General features: G+C 39.3%; 2 protein-coding genes across 9 annotated transcripts; one reads left to right on the top strand and one right to left on the bottom strand.

The window, feature by feature from the left end:
* Positions 1–118: 118 nt before the first annotated feature.
* LOC110378257 (nascent polypeptide-associated complex subunit alpha, muscle-specific form) lies at positions 119–12,599 on the bottom strand. 8 transcript variants are annotated; one of them, XM_049843654.2, is made up of 9 exons: positions 12,450–12,599; positions 11,962–12,184; positions 8,106–8,240; positions 4,562–4,680; positions 4,181–4,260; positions 3,707–4,014; positions 2,634–3,632; positions 2,206–2,483; positions 119–1,861 (listed from the first exon to the last, which is right to left on the bottom strand). In XM_049843654.2, the coding sequence occupies exons 2-9, from the start codon at positions 12,034–12,036 to the stop codon at positions 1,549–1,551; spliced, it is 2,307 nt and encodes a 768-aa protein (XP_049699611.2). In that variant the 5' UTR covers positions 12,037–12,184; positions 12,450–12,599; the 3' UTR covers positions 119–1,548. The 8 variants fall into 8 exon arrangements, with proteins under 8 accessions (XP_049699611.2, XP_049699610.2, XP_049699609.2 ...); XM_049843653.2 differs by having other exon boundaries at positions 12,266–12,586; XM_049843652.2 differs by having other exon boundaries at positions 11,962–12,585.
* Positions 12,600–12,879: 280 nt separating this feature from the next.
* Positions 12,880–13,844, top strand: LOC110378799 (B9 domain-containing protein 1). The gene is made up of 3 exons (XM_021338219.3): positions 12,880–13,190; positions 13,311–13,538; positions 13,698–13,844. The coding sequence occupies exons 1-3, from the start codon at positions 12,941–12,943 to the stop codon at positions 13,814–13,816; spliced, it is 597 nt and encodes a 198-aa protein (XP_021193894.2). The 5' UTR covers positions 12,880–12,940; the 3' UTR covers positions 13,817–13,844.
* The last annotated feature ends 5,841 nt before the right edge of the window (positions 13,845–19,685 follow it).

The raw sequence follows: 19,685 nt of genomic DNA, 5'->3' as shown, positions 1-19,685 counted from the left end.
TCTTTAATTTGAACCTCAATAAATAAATGAAGGTCAGATTATGTTAAATGCGTTCAATTGGTAAGTAAAACGGAACAGATTTTGATGTTTGCAAGGTAGTAGAAATAATAGTCAATAATCTCATTTTAAACATGTTGTATTTCAATTTGCTTATAATGTCATGATAAATATAATTTATAACAATTACATACTTAATAAAGTAATCATTTGCCATAAGTGATAAAAAAATTCTTACACCATTTACATTTCAAGGCTTTGGATGTTGATTGATTGTTCGTTCGAGTTCATGCGTTCATTGTCCCAATAAATTTTTAAAAACACTAAACTGGCCTGATTCTCCCTACTATAAATTTGTACCTTAACATTTTCTAAATAAAGTCTATTTTTTCTATTCACTGGAATTAAAGTACTTTACCAACGTCGCACGAAGCTAGCGTGCTCACTGTCTGGCAAACGAAGACAGCGCCTTATGTACTTATACGTACACACTTCAAACGCTCGTGCGCATCTATATATTAAAATTATACTATATTTCATTATTTTTTATTTCATTTATTTTTTCCTTGTATTATAGTTTCTATTGGCAGTCGGCGTATTGACGTGAAAACTCTAGAGTTCTACTAGTATTATAACGTAGACAAGTTCCGATGACACACCAGTCCAGTGAGCGGAACTCGCGAGCACAACATTTGAAGTGTTACGTTTAATTATGTAAGCGTAAAGTTTTTCGGTATAAATAACCATTAAGTATAAGAGCGCTACACACATCGTGTATTATTTATTTATTAATCCACCGATAACAATGCAGTATCCACAAACATACATATTATTCCATTACCAAGCTAAAAATGTAAATTTTCATAGACCCCAAAACGATTTTTATATATTTTTTTATTTAAATCACAAGACACTATTTATTTAGACTAGTTTTTGATACTATAAATGGCAACTAAACAGTTGTTTATTTATTATTTATATATTTTTTTACATAAAAATATACTTATTACATTCAAGGTCCGTTTATTACTTTTAAATATCACTGCATTGTTACATGATCATGTAAACAATTGAGAAATGTGACAACAGCAGTTCACGATGAGTACACATACACTCGCAACGAAATACAATACATTACTAGTTACGATAATTTGGAACGAACACAAACGAAGTGAGATTATCAATTTAATATCGAATTAATGATATTCGTGTAGTTACTCACCATAAACCCGTGTTGTCTAGACCCACCGGAGAGTAGCGCGGCTGAGCAGGCGTCGGTCGGAGCCGCGTCTACAATATAACGCGAGCGCGCCCTGTATACTACAAAATACTGTCCATTCGATTACAATGCCACATGATGTCATATAGTACATTACGTCTTATAAAATCGTGTTCCGATGAAACTGCTATTTACATTATCACTATATTTACACATAAGTCTAGACGTCAGATAGCGAGAGTCGCGTACACCGGGGCCGGAGGCGGCGCGGCACTGGTCGCGGGCGGCGGGCACAATAAATTAGTTCTACGGAGTGGTATCTACAGCGGGTCCTAGGAGGCGTGGTGCGGGCAGGCGGCGCGGAACTCGTCCTCGTGCAGCGCCCAGCCCTGGGGCCGCGCGCAGGGGAGGTGGGCGCGGGCCACGCAGCCGCGGGCCCCGCAGGCGAGGGCTGCCCCGGGGGCCCCGCAGTGTCCGCAGCGCGCGGCGCGGGCGCCCCACACGGCGGGCGGCAGGCCCCACACGCGGGCCCCGCACGCGACCAGCCCGGGCGCCCACACGGCGCACGCCTCGTGGAACCACACCTCGTCCGCGGCGCCGCTCGCGCCCGTGCAGTACCGTCGCCGCGTCGCCTCGTCCAATGACCTGGGAAATGTAAGAGGTTTAAATAGTAATCAACTATCACTAATTATCCTTGGTTGTTAGGACATATTATCTAACAACATCAGAGTGAGTTACAGTGTCAAAAATAAACAAATTTATAAATATGCTATCCAATTTTTTATCGCCCGCCTATGTCCAGTATATGTCAATATACCGATATCAAAAATATGTAGTCCAGAACAACGGACACCCATCTGATTTTTTTATTTATTTGCCCATGGGAGTCCGATGCTGTAAACAAAATCAGTCATTGTAGGAAAGTTTTTCAGCAGAACTTTACTGAAAAGAACTTTCCAAAGACAAAAAACAACAACATAAGTGTATACCTGTACTCATCACAGTCAGTATCGAGCGCGTATGGGCCGAACAGGTCTCCGAGAGCACAGGCGTGGGGCCCGCGCGCGCAGAAGGCGCACAGCCACGAGGCGTCGGGCGTGCTGGCGTCGTAGCGCAGCCCCAGCGTGCTCGCGTGCAGGCCCCTCACTCCTCGCACGCCGTTGCGGAACTCCTCACCGCCCTTACGTCGCGAGGTCGCGTCCTCCTCCTCGCCCGTCGTCGTGTTCATCACGCTGACTGAGAGGGGAGAGTCACGAGGGCCGCGGATCTACATGGGAAAAGAACAATTTTTTTTGAAAATGTCAGGTAATTTTTCCTGTGTTTACTGTTTCATCTAATTCCGTTCACCACTTTTTACGTGACAAAGTAAAACACAAACATCAATCCATACACATCAAACTAAACAAAGAGTACACACCTGTATGTACGGCCCTCGTGATTTACTAGAGCTGGCGTTACTGCCGGAGTCGTAGGCGTCGCGTGCAGGGTCGCGCGGTCCCTTGCGCGGACGGCGGGCCTCGGCCTTCTTGCGCTGCGCCTTCTTGTTCCGCGGCTCCACGCGGCCCTGCCGACGCTCGGCCCGCGCGGGAGCGGACTTCCGCCGCTTGCGTGCTGCGGCCGGTGCAGATGCCTCGTCAGCTGACGCCGCCGTAGCGTCCGTGCCCGCTGCCGTGGGACTCGCCAGGGGTTCCTCCTCCAGTCCGGCGAACATTTTCTCCAACTGGTTCTCCACTTCCACGAAGCTCGCGGCTGCGGGTTCGGCAGTGTGTGCATCGCTGGCTTCAGGTTCAGCCGGTTTGGCTTCCGAGGGCGACTCTACTGGTACGTTGGGTGCTTCAGGGTTAGAGGTGCGGGCACTGCGGCGCCGCGGCGCGGCGGGCGCGGGCGGCGGCGTGGGCGAGGCGACGGGCGCGGGCGGGGCGGGCGGCTCGGGGTCGGGCGCGGGGTCGGCGCGGGGCGCGTCGGGGCTGGCCAGCACGCTGCGCAGCTTGTCCACGGTGACGGCGGGCGCGGGCGGCGCGGGGGGCGGGGCGGCGGCTGCGCTGTCCGTGTCGGCGATCATGGCGGCGATGTCGTCTATCGTCTCTGCGGAGCCGGAGCGCGTTTTTCTCCTCGCGTGCGGCTGGTCGGGGCGCGGCGCCGCGTGCGGCAGGTCGGGGGGCGGGGACGCGGCTCGCGACTCCGCTACGTCCGCCTTCGCGTGTGCCGCGTCACCGTTCTCACGCGGCGCGGGGGCGGGGGGCGGACTGGGTGGCGGGGATACCCGTGGTGCGGCAGGAGGCGGTGCAGGCGCGGGGGTGGCGGGTGGCGGCGCTGCGAGTGCGGGGGGCGGGGGCGCGGCCGCCACCCGCACGGTGCGCTCCGGCTTGCGTTTCCTCTTGGAGCCAGGGGGAGCTCCGCACGAGTCTGCCGAGTCCTGCAGTACGACAAATATGAAGTTAGCTACGGAATGAACCATGTCATCGATAAGCTAGTATGTGTGACACTGACCTCATTGGAGGAGGGCGGCGATGGCGTGGGCGCGGCGCGGGAGTGCACGATGACGGAGTGCGGCGACACGGGCGAGGGCGCGAGGCGCTCGAGCAGCGCGTCGACGCGCGCGTGGTGGTGGCGCGGGGCGGCGCGCGCGATGAGGCTGTTGATGGTGGGCGCGTCGCGCACCGACAGCGCGGGCGGCGCCGCGTGGGCTCCGGGTGCCGGTGACGTAGCTGCACCGTTGGAGGCTCGCCCGCCGCCCAGAGACAGGTCCACGCCCACGCGGGTGTACGCCATCAGTTCATCCGCGCGTAGTTTGTCTGCTGATCATACCATTACTTATTTAATTTCCCATTAATTAAGTGCCAACTTAATATCGACGATCTACATACAGTCAGAATGTTTCAAGCCAAGATATTAAAATGAAAATTAAGCATTTCCAGTATTGAAGGGCCTGGGTAAATAAACTAATAGGATGACAATATTTACCTCTCGCTTGTCCCAGATGTTGATATATGTCTGGAGGTAATGCAGCATTTGCCTTTATATCACCCGGAGACGGAGTATGTCTGGAAATGTTACACCAATAAGTATATAACTTATAAACATTTCGAAGATAGAATATTTTTGAGTAACAAGATACAATTTTGTGCGAAAATATGCTGCGCTTAGTTTGTGGCTCAACAACGATGTAGCTTACATTGTAAGGTTACTTCATGTCAATAATCATTATTATTAATTCTTTTGTCATAAAAAAAAATAGTATTTATTAGTAACATTCTTTCCAGCAATTCCTTTGTTCGCACCCATTTTCGTCACCTAAAGAATCATCTGTAAAAAAACTTCTGACTTCAAAAGCCTCAAACTAACCTCATGTGATGTTTATCCGGCGGCGTGGGCGTGTGCCTGTAGAGCTCTGGGGGCGTGGCCGTGTGCCGGAACACAGAGTTCCCGCCCGCCGACTTCAACGCCTGCAATTGCAACAGACCCTACGATAGTCATCGATAAGGCAGGTTAATATACAGTTAGTGGTGTCGTAAGCAGCATGTCGATGATATTTTAGTAGTATGTACATAATTTAAATGTATGGATGTGGAAATATATTTATCAGTTGATCATGTGGTAGAAATGTTCTGGTAAATAAAATGCACATCACTTTTGGAAGAGTTTAAAAAAATTATAATATGATAGTCTGTTTGATCTTTTCGGACATTGTTTAAACTATTGTGACTACTGGATTAATCAACGAAAGAGAGTAACAAAATATTATTACATTATTTTCTCGCATAAAAAACATGTGCAAATCACGGGCGCATTTTCATCAAAATAACTATTAACCTATATTATTCACGGTAAATAAATAAATTGCTTCGTTATAGCAGCTATATCGACTATCGATAGTGTAATTGCTTTGTTATCGCAGCACGAGTGAATAAAGCTGGCACACGCAAGCCCAACCCTATGAAATAGTTATGGAAGCCTATTTGGGAAATGGGCCCCATATAGTTAAGTTTTCTTTGAAAGGGTTATGGTGGCTCAAAATGGTAATTGGACGGATGAGTTTTGACAACTCTTTCGCCAAACGCAAAAAAATCGACCAAGTCAAGTGCGAGTCGGGCGATTCGGATGAAGGGTTTTTGTACCAATGTCTATTAATGTTTTCTTATTATAATTTTAGTTTAGATTTTGTTAAAACATAGCCAATGCCACTAACCCTTATAGAACATGGTATTGAATGTGAACCCCTGTTGGTAATATTTTTTATCTCAGAACTAACATACATACAAGGACGCGACATTTTTATGTGCAATTTAATTAAATTCATGATTATATGTCTACTAAATTGCCTTCCGCAATGAAGAATTATCTCCATGAACACTAGCATAATGTTCAGAATATCTCAAACTTTATAAATTTACACAGATCCAAGCATACAGACACAAATACTGGGAACTCTGTACATTTAGATGTTTACACAAGTGCTAGTATATAAACTAGTGATTAGTACAAAGAATAGGTATTTGTTTTATCAGAGGCATTATACGAACAGATTGTATTTAAGAATTTATTAATAAGTTGTAAAGACGATGTACCTTTGTTTTTTTAAACTTGACTACTCTATGTAGTGACTTGATCCTAGTCAATGATGAAAACCATTCAAAGTCTAATTTCAGATCAGCAAAGTCTAATGACAAGAACTGCATGATTATGTTTTCACTAAAAAGCAGGGGCTCAATCTCTACCAAGTAGGCGCATAGAAGTTTTTGAACCACCAATAGAGATACATAATTTCAAACAAATAGTGAAGAACAGTGGAGAAAAAATGTATGAACACAAAAATTCTATTGGATAACTTCTCCGCTCAGTTTTGGTGGAGACTTACCACTTGGATGGGTCCTAAACTTATTATGCATTTGCGCATCTTTCATAATATATTATAGCTGTAGTCAATAGCACAGTTCTATAAAGGGTTTTATCGGGGAATTACCGTGTTTGAGTAAATAATTATAATTATAGAAACGTGACATCTTTGCTTTGTCTTTGGTATGGGATCAACATATCACGTTAGCTTCTGTTTAGGTTCCTATAATGTTCTGCGCAGTTGCCTAATCCTTATAGGCTAATCTCTTTATACTTATGATGAGATATCTACTGTTTTATTCTACTTTATATAGTTCTAAGCGAATTAATTGTTATGAAGAGATTTGTTTGAGAACAAAAGATGTGTACGTGTCGACAAGAGTCGTCAATTTCGGAGACTGAAATGTTTGCGCACAATTTTTTATTGTTTTAGAGAGGGATTATTAGATCAGAAGAAATATTTTTAGGCGACAGATTGTAGCACACTCGTGAAATTTCGTCTTTATAACGTATTAAATGGATGGGCTGAAGTTTTTCGTCGTGTGACATTTGCATGGATGCCTATATACAATAAATAATTGTCACCTATTTGGCCTAGTGATATTAGACTAGACACCGTCTATTAAAGTATTCCCTTTTCAAGAGTTTAACAAAGAAAAGTATGTTTATTAATTAATTATTCATACAGGTGCTTCAACATGACATTTTCGATAGTTAAATATTCATGTGAAAAAAATGGTTTCTTCTTCGGTAAATATTATATTTTATGTTGAAATTACATTGATATAAGGTAAATCATATTTGAAATTAATAATTAACTAGGTATATAAATGAAAGTTTTAACGTAAATCAACCTTCAGAAAATTTGAAATAAATAACTATTGCTTGTAAACGGTAGATTCCTATCATGACGTGGCAAGGTCAGATGGCAGACGTTAAGTTTTGTGTAAAATATCGATATTTAATTGTTAATGGTAATTAACTACAAGTTTCTTTACGAGACACCGACCTTTTTCATACCTTGTATATTTATTGTATACCTAACAATTTTAAGAGTGAAAAAGTATTATTTTAACCACATCTATGGAATAATGTCAAATGAACGCAGCCAAACTAAATTGTTAGAAGCTTACTATGATGCCCCAACCAACTTCAGATATAGTCTATACTAAAATTATAAAGCTGAAGAGTTTGTTTGTTTGTTTGAACGCGCTAATCTCAGGAACTACTGGTCCAATTTGAAAAAATATTTCAGTGTTAGATAGCCCATTTATCGAGGAAAGCTATAGGCTACTTTTTATCCGGGTTCGTGCAGAGGTTTCCACGGGATGCGGGTGAAACCGCTGGCAGAAGCTAGTAAACAATAAAGCATCTACAAGTATGATAAGCCCACATGAAAAATCATTTACGCTTGCACAATCTCTAGCAAGATTCTTGTACAGACATGATCTAACATGCTGTAAAAATGATTGATAAGGGTCAATTCACACTGAAGGAGCAGCGGCCGGCAGCGGCCGGCAGCGGCCGAAATTGCAAGGGATTGAGCGCGAGCGCGGCGGGCCGCGCGGCGCCGCGCGGCGCCGCACCGCGCCGCGCTCTTACATTTTCCGTGCTCTTACGGCCGCTGCCGGCCGCTGCTCCTTCAGTGTGAATTGACCCTTACGCAGACTTTACATGCCGTCGTGATTAACGCCGAATTAGTCACTTACTTTTATTTTTGAGACTTCAAATCGCATATCTCTGCTTGAAATTGTAATGGCTAATTTATCACTAAGTATAATTTATCTACTGTGTGTCTATGATACCATTTTAAATTCCTAAATTATATTTAAATATTAGCCCACTACCATTTATGAAGCTTAACCCAATCCCTTACGGCCATTCTCAATATTCTATCTTACTTTATTTAATAGAGACAGAATTTTGTCATATTCCTACCTCTATTATGCAAAACAACAAAAGAAAAAATATAGGGAATGAAAGTTTCACCATACCAAGCAGCCACCAGTACCCAACCACAAATCTTACAAACCATTTGTAAGTCGCTACATACCTGTAGAGGGTCCGGGGGTGAAGGCGCCGGCACGTGGTAGAGGTGTGGCGGAGGCGTGGGCGTGTGCCACGTGACGCCGCGGTCCGACGCCATGTGTGCTTGCGGCGCGCGCGCCAACAAGTTCGCCACCTGCAACTGATATGTGGAACGTTTTAGAGAGCTGTAGTTAGGAGATAAAAACATTGTAGACTGGAATTGTTAAATGGGTTGATGTAGTCGCAGTATGTCGCAGGATTCCAACCCATTTAGTAGGTAAAGAAATTCACTCCATAGCATGCTTATATGTCGTTTTCAATAATAAATAGAGGTACTCATGAGGCAGGGGTGAGTATAATTTGATAAGCATTGCTCGAAAGAAAGATATGATAATCTGCGAACTCGAAGAGGAAGATGTCCAGGATAGAGCGAAGTGAAAGAAGAAGATACGGAAAGCGGACCCCGTCACAAGACGGGATAAACGCTAAGAAGAAGAAGAAGATTGCTATAGGTACCTATCCCCAGTTTTAAAAATTCAAGTCTGACGATGTCTCAAAAGAAGTGTTTCTAAAGATTAACTTCTTACTGCTCTGATTGATATGAAACTATCATAAAACGTATTTTCGCTCCAAATCTTTAGCCAAATATTTGCCAGATGTAATTGAATTAATTTTTATTAGATGTACAAAACATAGCAACATTTATGCAGGACTTATGGAGATTTAGTAACTATTATTTCCTGAATTGCGTATTATAGGTACTCGTATGTAGTGAAAACCTAATCCCATAAGACCAAACCGTTTTCAGAGATGATGTTAAGATAGGTTTACGAGTGCGATGACCCTGATAGTACTTTATCTGCGTTACGTCACGAAGCGTTGTCACTCTGACGTCAATGCACATTGCACCGACTTTCCCTGCATCTTCCGATCATCAATGACCTTGATTGACACTTGTTTTTGGAAACTTTTATAAAAGAGACGACTTTGCAACCTCTTTATGAGTGTTCACAAGAATTATAACGTTTGGCATAGTGTAAAGTTTCTTCTAAATATTTGAAATTATAGACGCATGCCCCACCTACAAGTTAAAAGTTACTAAATCATAGGTACGCACATTATGATTACTCAGAAATTAATGATGACGACTACGCCTATTTATTAGTGAATAAATCTACGTTTACTGGCCAGCCAAATGCGTTTATTGGCCATGTCAGATTTCTGGGAAATATTGTATGGCTGTCATGATTTCGTGTTGAGATTTGGTTCCCACTTAACCCTTTTCAGGTCATTCTGCATAGGGGTCATATAGGGGTCGCGACGGGACCGAATACCGTGTGTTTTTTTTTTACTCTTATGAATAGTGTTGTGCTCTACCAGTTTATTACCATAGATAAATAGCTCCCGTTGTTATGATTGATAGCAAAAATAACGCACTAGAGGGTAATAAAGTCTATCACGTAACAGATGCTAGATAGCATCATCCTATCACGCTCAATGCCAAAAATTCAGTAATCATAAAAGACTATTTTTAGAAATCTATTCTACAAAATTAAAATCTGGCTAAAAGACACTGAAAATATACCTAAATCATTTGAAAAATTACAAAGCAAAGACAAATTATTTGACCTAAAATTTTAGAACTGTGTTGAAGAAAAAATAATGGTCTGAATGAGCTAATTTTAAATTGAATTAGGCCAGATGTTTCCAGATTATTCTAGTTGAGTTAGTTTCCTTATAAAAACTGCAAATTTTCATGCTGATTGATCACTGGGTGCCAAAACCACAATGATAAGCAAAATGGTTTGAATTTATTCAAATGAACAGAATATAAATCTTAATAGAGATAATAAAATGCATATGAACATTTTTAGTGGGACGATTTTAGACCAGCTGAGCTCATATGAGGTAATTCTGAAAACTAGAATACAAGAAAAGATTCTTTTCTCATTAAAAAATTCTAAGTTAGTAACTTTCATATTAAATTCAGAGCATTGTAATATACCTAGGTACATATTTGACAAATCTATGCTGGAAACCACATCAAAATCGGTACAGCCAAATGTGAGTTAATCGCTTACCAAGATACATATGTACAGGTCAAATTCAGAACCTCCTTTTTTTGAAGTCGGTTAAAAATTTAGCAATGACAGTTTACCATTGAATTCTTCACATGATGCTTTCCTTTGCTACATTAAGTACAAAAAAATTATGGGCTTCCTGCAAAAAAACCTTTTAAAATAAAGCAACCACTAATTTAATTAACAAAAGCTATAAAAAACGAAGTTCACAATATGTACAGAACACAAACTTCTAATAAGAAAACTACTGAACAAACTTTCATAATGAAAACTTTCAAGTTTTTCAACTTGGAAAGTAAAAGTTAAGGTTAACATTGTTAGGAAAAAACTTTCCTTTTTGCTTTTTTTCCTTTTTAAAACTAGAGAATACCATATTGTCATATTTTTTACTACCTGCCTAGCCTTTTCCTATTAAGCAACATATGTAGCTTTTTGCTAGGCCAGTAAGGGACCTACAGTTTAACATGCCCTCTGAAACACAGTCATTGGAGTCCAGTATATGTACCTATACTTAGAGAGTGCATACAAACTTAGAAGTTTCACTGGTACTTGCCTGACCTGGAATCGAACAGACATTCATACTTGAGAGGTTGGTTCTACGAATATTTAAAATACTTATATTTAAAAATATTTGTTGGTACATTTAGGGTGATATTACTACTAAAACCAAGTTAGGATATTAGAATAGTGATTTCACAGATGTAATTAATATTACTTGTTTGTTATAGTCACTCAAATATTATTCTTATCAGTAGGTGGCTGTGAGATGTCAATGCTTTGTGGTTTTTAACCAAATAATAGACAAAAACAGTATGGTAATAAGTAGATAATATTATGAAATATTTGATAGAATATATCATGTGGTCTAAATGTCTATACCTACTCAGGTAAGCATGTTTTTAACCGATTTCAACAAAGGATGTTCTCAGTTTGACCTTTTGTATGTATGGCTGAACCGATTTTGATTTGGTTTTTAGCAGTATTTGTCAGATATAGGAGGATCTTTTATTTCTATGCATTATTGAAGTTGATTTTATTAACTATTTTGATTTTGTTTATACATAAAAATATACTACATATACATATTGTAGTATTTTTTTTGTAACTTTTGCAATAAGTTGATTCAAAAGTTTTATTCAGTTAAATATTAATTTTGCTTTAGAATATTATCTATATTCTATATAAATAATATATGTAGGTACATAATTAGTAGAAAGCCACTATAGGTAAAATAAGTGATAATGAAAAGAGAATTTGTTTTTAATTTTCCTTGTGTACCTGCATAAATGGTGTACTTATGTATTGTCTTTGAATTTATGACTAATTAACTTTCAGCTATTGAAATTCTAAATAGAAAAGAAATCAACTTACCCTGTTTAATTTAAATGGGGATTATCTTATCTAATAAATTCCTTGCAAGTGGGTTAGGGGCACATGTAATCTAGTACATTTTTTTGTAGTGTAAACTTAGAGTAAATAACAACAAATAACAGACTGGTATCTGTGGTATACTCACATTGATAGCAAGAATGCCATTATATGTGTCATCTAACCAAGTGTGTCAATGAAAACAGCTGATTGCTATGTGATAATCACACACTCAGGGACACACTTACCCACACAAAGGATATTACCATTTTTAACGCTAAAAGTGTTTTCCTTAGTTTTAACTACTTACATTAGCATTAAATGTAAGATTGGTGTAAACAGCATGCAAATGAAACACTTCCGAACGGATGTTACGAAATTCATTTAGGTTAGTTAGTGATCAACAATACGTGAATTGTGAATAATAAGCACCACCTGCAGGGGGCTCCATCCCGAGCCCAGCTGCGACTGTCGCCCGTTGGGGTTGTGCTGCGAGCCGCCCGACATGCTGCGCGCCGCTCTCGCCCCACTGTTTACTACACGTAGTCACACCAGTCCGACAAACAAACACTCCCTCAGTCCACCATAATGATGCCGGCAAGTTTCAAGCCTTCGCCCGCGTAACTGCGCTCCCTTACGACGTGTACAGATACTTCTGAAACGTTTTCATCAGCGCACATTAAATTTTCAACTATCCATAGCGTGCCACATGTACTCCGGTCGCAAAACAACTCACTTCCACCGGTAGCAAACACTTATTCCAAAGAAAACTAAGATTATTTAGTGCATGGTATGGTGTTCACGAATTTGATGCTCACTTCGCGTGACATTTTGAACGCATTTAGGTTTTGAAATTAAGCACTTCTAGCACAAGTTGTAGTTTGAATTCGGTTGCCGAATGACTGGACACTGTATCTTACCGAATAAAACTTTATATTTCGCCGATAATTATCACAGAAAACGTTAAAATCCTCAAAGTATTCAGAATCGCCTTCACAATGGTGGCCGATTAGGTTTTTGAAAGCACATACAACGCCATCTTCTGGCAAAACTTCAAAAAGAAGTCGGTAAAACAGCAGAACGGAAGCATGTTTTCTTTTGTCTTTGGTCAGCAAAAAAAGCCGCGTGCTGGGAAAAAAAACCTTGCAGTTGAAATGTTATTAGAATTTCAAATCATATCCAAATAATTGAAGCAGGTGTACCTGGATACAACAATATGGTATTTTACAAGTCATTTACATAAAAAGTGTATAAATTGATCGCATTTTCCGTCTTATTAGAACAGGTGTGGTATTTTTTCATGTGGGCAACATTGAAGCGCAGCGTTGCTATAGCAACGATTGTTTTGTTTTCGTCGGGTTGACTATCAAGTTTATCGTGCTATATTTTCTGTTTGTAAGAATTAAGTTCAATGAAAGATAGTGATATCACAAAGTTTTTAGTATCATTTACGGGTCAAATTGAATATGTTACCTTTCCTGGTGGCGTATTTGATGACCAACTCTATGTACAGTTTGAAACCGTTTGGGGTCCCGACTGGGAACCTGTATCGGGGCTTATATCGGGAACAAGTCAAATGGCGCGCTCTGGGGTTGATCCCGAGCGCGTAGTCTTGAATTTACCTTTGGATATGGTATTCAGTAGTACTAATGTATCAGGCTGTAAGTATACCTACCCACTATGCAGCATTAGTGCGATATGATATAGCGACAACGTTGTTTGTTCTGAATCATTGAAGATTATGAAGTGTAAAGGCATGATTTATTGTTACTATTTAACAGGGCCGCAGTTAATAGTAACAGTTAGAGCTCAGAATACCATCAGCGGCGATGCGTTAAGAGGCTACTCCTTATTCCTAATGCCGCCTACCACTGGCCTGAGCTTGACCTCGGCGCCTCTCGTGAGACCCCAAGCTGCAACATTGCTTGGCGATTGGTTGGCATGGATAACTGGTCGATACCCCGAGTTGGCTGACCCTAAAATGCTTGCTAGTGGGAAGGATAACTATCGTAAGGGTTGCCTTTGTTTTTTTTTATTTCATAATCTGACATATTTACTGGGAAAATATGAAATCATTAAAAATAATTTATGCCATAAACGTCTTTATCTGTCTAAGTTATTGATTCACACAGTGGCCTTCAGTATAACAAGTTTTTTTGTTTTTTCAGTGCTGAGAACGGAGTCATATGGAACAGTGACGGTATCCTTGTCTATGGTTTCGAAGGATCTTCGGAAACTAGGTTATGATAACCAGCCGCCTGTCTGCAAAACTGTTTCTGATGCATGAGGGCTTATATTTAATAGCTACTAGAGAAATAATAATCATTAGAGAAACCTAACCTGTTTTAGTTTTACCTACATCTTTTGGTTCTAGAGAAATGTTTTAGAGAAATTGAATTTGAATAAACGATTTTGAGTTTGAAATAATTTGACATACCTATGAACTTGCTGTAATTAAAATGTTAGGTATCTGTAAGCCTTGTTAATTAATTTGGCAGGACCTTGGCAAGGTGGCGATAAAATTCCGTCTGCTGCTCTCTTTTGCTTTTGTTAAATTAGTTTTAGCTATATTGCTCCTTTATTTATTTACTATTTATATATTTGGTTCCTACTCTCTGACTACAAACGAACTCCTTCCAAAAAATAATAAGTAACTAGATTATATCTGAAATAAGCCAATAAATACAAATAAAATATCACTTTAGCTTAAGCTTATTTATTAATACAGATGTGTAGTAATTATAGAAATATTTTCTGAATCGTTGCATTTAATTCATCATCATCTATCTAACTGCGTAGGTAAATACCGCTTTAGTAAAAAAATACGCATGGGTTACGTTTAGCGTTATATCGGCAAAAAATGTCGTTTATCATGGTATGCCACATTCTTTAGTTTTTGTCTACCATCATTATGGAAAAGATTTGAGTTTGTGAATGTACTAGTAGTTTCCCGTGGTTTCTCATCTATTAGACAGAACTATTCGGCATTAGCGGCTAGGAACTATCCAATGATTTGGATAGGAAGCAATAGAACTTTGTTCAGATATTTCCAATACTGATTCAATCTACAGAGATGGTTTTTAGGTATCCTCCATCTTCTCTATGTATTCGTGATAATCATAAACTGTTACACAGATTTTCACGCGGTTTCCATCAATAGTGTGATTCATTAAGAAGACACAACGTTACAAAAGAGCCTGGGCGTGTCTCTTGAGCATTAATAAAAAAAGTTAGTAGATAGGTAACATTGATCATCACGAGACCGTTATGCCTTACGCAATGCACCGCTTGTCCCATATAATATGACAATGAGGTAACTCGTCTTAATTACTGAAAACCTTGCCCGCATGGTTAAGATTAGACTATAATTGAGCACATATTTTTAGCTTCATTGTCAGTCAATTTTATTTTCTATCGCTCCATATTGTAAAACATTGATACATTGTTTGTCAGGGTCTTTAGAAAAATTATTAGCTGAAAGGGGTACGACAGATAAGGCTGCGGGTTTGTTCGAAAGAGTTACCGTAGTTAGCGGTTCTGGTACATAAAAGGCCTAGGAAGGAACATGACGAGTTTTAGTCAGTTAGAGTCTGACACTCCCTCACTTTTACACACTTTACACTTTTACACTTTTACAACAAATTAAACTGTTTTTTTAAGTCTGTCAGACACTTAGATATTGAGTGCAATTTTGTTTTTTCCTAATGATCATCGAAAAGGCACTTTTTGAGGACAGTCGCCGACAGTTTTCCTGTGAGTATTATCATCAAGGTAACTAGGTAGATAGGTAACGAGTTCTCAAGGACCATTTATCATTAAAATTAATGACTAATAAGTAGGTAAGGTTTGTCACTGTAGCTGTCTTATCCTCAAGTGGTATTCACTCAAGACTACCGGAAAAGGGAGCAAGGAGTATTTAGTTATTGTTTACTGGTTGCTAAATGTTGCCATACCTTGGTCTCTATGGTCTCTCCTTAGAGACTATGCCCCTACCTGCTTATCCTGGATAAAAGGACGTGGTCTTAGATTTTTGTCCTAGCAGAATAAAATACTGCATGCCTGCTCCTTAAATAAAGTACACGTTTACGTGGAACCAGCTGTCTTGAAGCTAAGTATCTGCTTTTCTGCATACTTTATTTTTAAAGCGTTTTCTTAATTTTAATGTAAAAAAAATGAAGTATCTAACGTTTAATTGGGTACGGACATACACGAATATAGGGTATGTATGAATAATAGTCACACATAGGTACTACATCATTTCCCTAATGTCTTATTTTTGGACATAACATACAAAAATACATGAGTAGGACCAGAATTTGTATTTTCGTGTTTATCCTTTTTCAATGTTGGTGGTTAAAAAGTAGAACGTGACATTCATGAATTTTCTCAGCATGATTATGAATGTGCACGATTTTCTATTCTGCTCAATTGTTACATTTTCTTATCTACAATAGTTACATACTGAACCTAATTGTAGTCATATTGTTCTTAGGATAACATTTTATTGCCCGTTAAGCTAAATGCTTAATCGTTGTCTGTAAACACTGTAAAAGAGTTAAAAAGATAATCCTTACACATTTGCGCATACGGCACTGGTAACTTAGATGCTGTGAGGTTGCTGTTGGATGGATTTAGATCAACATTTTCCCTTAATTAATACCATAGAAGTGATGCTACTAGTGACCAAGGTATTACATACCTAGATCCTTACACAATTTTTACTACTTATCTGACGTAAGTCTCTTTAGTAAAAGACCTTTCCTTGTACCATCATTTCAGGTAGAAACTAACTTTTCCTGTTAATCTGCTGTGGATGAATCGATTCATTCATGTTTGGTAATCGCTTATTTACGGGGCACCGATAAATAGTTTAATTACTTACCTTCTTATTAATTGCAAATCAATTATTTTTATTCTTTATTGCACACTTAACAATTAATACCCACATAAAGAAGAAAGACTGTTTATGTACCTACAACGGCGTGCTTGACCAAAAATTGGGTTCTCTTACAGCCAACCTAAAAGCGATAGAGAGATCTGATAGAGTTAGGGTCAATCAAAAAGTGCACAAAAAAATATTAATTACTAAAACTAGCTTTAAATATATAGTGTCAAAACATACTCAAATGGGCTGAAGAACACCTTCCACCCTCCTTTGCATTGCGTGTTGTGTTATTTTCACTCAGGCGCTTCAGGGGGCCTGCCCACAGTGCCCACAATGGCAGATGGGGCACTGAGATCATCATACTTCAAAGTACCAAAGTTTTCCTCGTAAAGTGGTGCGTGCGAGGTCTCACGCCCCCTTACTAATGTTTTAATTCCTCATAGGTAGGTACATTACACTGGTTTTGCATACGAATTTATAGCGCTAGAACCGCTCACGTCAAGACGGTGAGTAAGTAAGAGGTGATGATGATCAGGAACTCCTTAACAGGAAAAGGGTTTTAGAAATATGAATTAGATTTGCATTTGTTTCCAAGCTGTTTTGTATCAAAATGGTAGCAGTTCTTTCAATATTTATACAGATGTCTCTTCTAGTTCAACACTGAAAAATGTAAGAATGTAACGTGATTTTAATAGGATTTTAATAGGAGGTGATTTTATTAGAATCGGTATTAGAATTCGGGCTAAAGATCCCTCAAATTCATGTTAAAACACACGATAGTTAATTAAGTATTTAATAGATTTAAAGAATTACTTAAGTTCCTTTTTGTGAGATTAATAAAACCAAGTTTCATCAAGATTATTTAACGGTAAATACAGAGATCCCACCTCCCACTCGGATAGGTACACTATTTCCTAATAGAATGAAATTTTCCTACTACCACAATTTCCTTCCTCAGCCTAGGCGTAGGCGTTTTAAAATCCTGAGTTTCCAAGAAGTCTTGATCAATATGCGTAGGCTATAAAAATTGTTGCATCCAATTAGCTTTTTAATAATTAACAGATGATATGTGACGTAACAGACATCAGTAATTAATTGATGTTTTCATTAACATCGACAATGTACCGCGTGGAATTTTGTTCAAGAAAATTGGTCAAGGTTTTGAAAAAGGACGATGCATATACACAAAATTTTGTTTAAAAATTACAGGTCTGTTGTAAGATAGTGGTAATGTGGTAAGTTAGTTTTAAACTTTTTTTTCCATCAAAGGAACAGCAAAAGACAAATGATCTATAATCAGAAACTAGGTATACCTACTTAATACAATGCGTTATGGATACATGATATACCGAGGACAGATAGATTTCTATATTATACAATAACAAATTACAAAAACACTTAGATTTTCCACCGTTGCAAATGAAAAAACGAGGAAAATGTGATCTGACTTTAAATTTCTAACCTCTTAGGTAAGAAGCTTAAGGATTCCCGCACACAGAACCCAGTTGCGAAGTGCACCATTTGAGCATGGTGTACAAGTTGAGAATTGCACAAAATGCGTGAATCCCCTTTTAATTAGCCGATAATTTGTTTGGGCTCATAAATCAGTATGAAGTTGAATGGTAAGTACGCATACTACAAAGATCAGTTATTTAGACGGTATTAAACAGACTGAAAATTATGATTCGAGAAATTCAGATTTTCTTTCAAAAGTTTGCCAACCGTCGGTCAACTGTCGGCCAACTGTTTATTTTGCAGTGTGGTCTGAGGTTAGGTGTTGCTAGTTGCAGTAAACACTTTAGTTTTTACCTAATTAAAGTGCATTCACTTAACGTACGATTCGCTTTGATAACTTCTTATCAATTAAATCGTATCAATAAGGTATTTACCTATTGTATAATTGAGTATGTTGACTCTTACCAAAAGGGATTTACGTATACTTAAGTAGCACTTGAGTGACGTAAACAAACAGTTTTCTTATACGATGTTGGTGAAGAAAATGGGAATTTTTGCCATTAATTATTAGTCGTGAAAATAACAGTAATAACTACAAATAAAATAAGTACTTGTGGTTGCCTCCAAACAGGTATCTGTGGAGATCCAGGGGGGAGGCTTATGTTCAGCAGTGGACGTCCTATGGCTGAGATGATGATGATGACGATGAAAATAAGTAGATTTTTTAATAAGTGCATCGGGTATCGACTCTTTGTTCTAAATTCTTGTCGTCGTTATCTTGTACGAACAATGATTGTGTTTTAAATGTGTGCTTATCGATCTTCAATTTTTGCGGGGACACCCCGTACCTGTATTGTTGTTGGTCACCTATCCACGAACCGACCGCGCAAACCGTTGTTTACCCTTATGATCGATCAATCCGCTCGCATTTGACTAAGCCGCGAGCTGTTCAACAAAAAAAAAAAACACAGCAAGTACGTACAGAACAAACATTGCTTAAACAGGTATTACTTTTCAGGTAACATCAGTCAACATTAGTAGAAGACACGCCAAATTCCAGGATTTCCAGAAAAAAAAACACCTCTTCAAAAACAACAGTTGCATACGAGGTTACTCATGTTCAAAGTTCGATAGAAAAAGGGTGTGTCAATGTGTGACGAACTCACAATGCACGTACATACGTAGGTATTTACTTAGGTCATTTCTCGGGCTGTTTTCTGCGGTGGTCTACGTCAAATGTTGTTTACAACTGTTTTCTGACGCATAGAACCAGCCCCCAACTCAAAAGTACCTAGGGGTAAACATCTAACGAGCCTTTTTCCCAACTATGTTGGGGACTTGGGGTCGGCTTGCAGTCTAACTGCATGCAGCTGAGTACCAGTGCTTTACAACGAGCGACTGCCTATCTGACCTCCTCAACCCAGTTACCCGGGCAACTAATACCCCTCAGTCTTACTGGCTTCTGATTACGACGCTAAAGCAACGGGCAAACAAATAATAATTGAATTGATTAATCAATTCCGGTAAAGCCTATAGGAATCCTGTACTTACGTCATAGGTGTATTTTTGACTATCTATTTACGCAGTTTACACGGTTTTTCAAATAATACCTCCTGTAAATTATCCTGTTTTATAGTGTATTTTCGTACAAAATGAACTTGAAAATGGAAGGATAACGATAGGTACCAACTAGGTTTTCCTTTAACTAATTTGTGGTTAGTTTGTTAACTGTACAGTAAACACTAATTTTGTATCTATTTTAACTTTAATACTTGGAAATTATCGTATTCTAAGTACATACATTGAACATACGACA

The sequence above is a fragment of the Helicoverpa armigera genome, chromosome 2 (genome assembly GCF_030705265.1).
Source record: "Helicoverpa armigera isolate CAAS_96S chromosome 2, ASM3070526v1, whole genome shotgun sequence".
Taxonomy (NCBI): Eukaryota; Metazoa; Arthropoda; class Insecta; order Lepidoptera; family Noctuidae; genus Helicoverpa; species Helicoverpa armigera.
The sequence above is the reverse complement of the archived record's forward strand: the minus strand, read 5'-3'. Positions and strand labels throughout refer to the sequence as shown.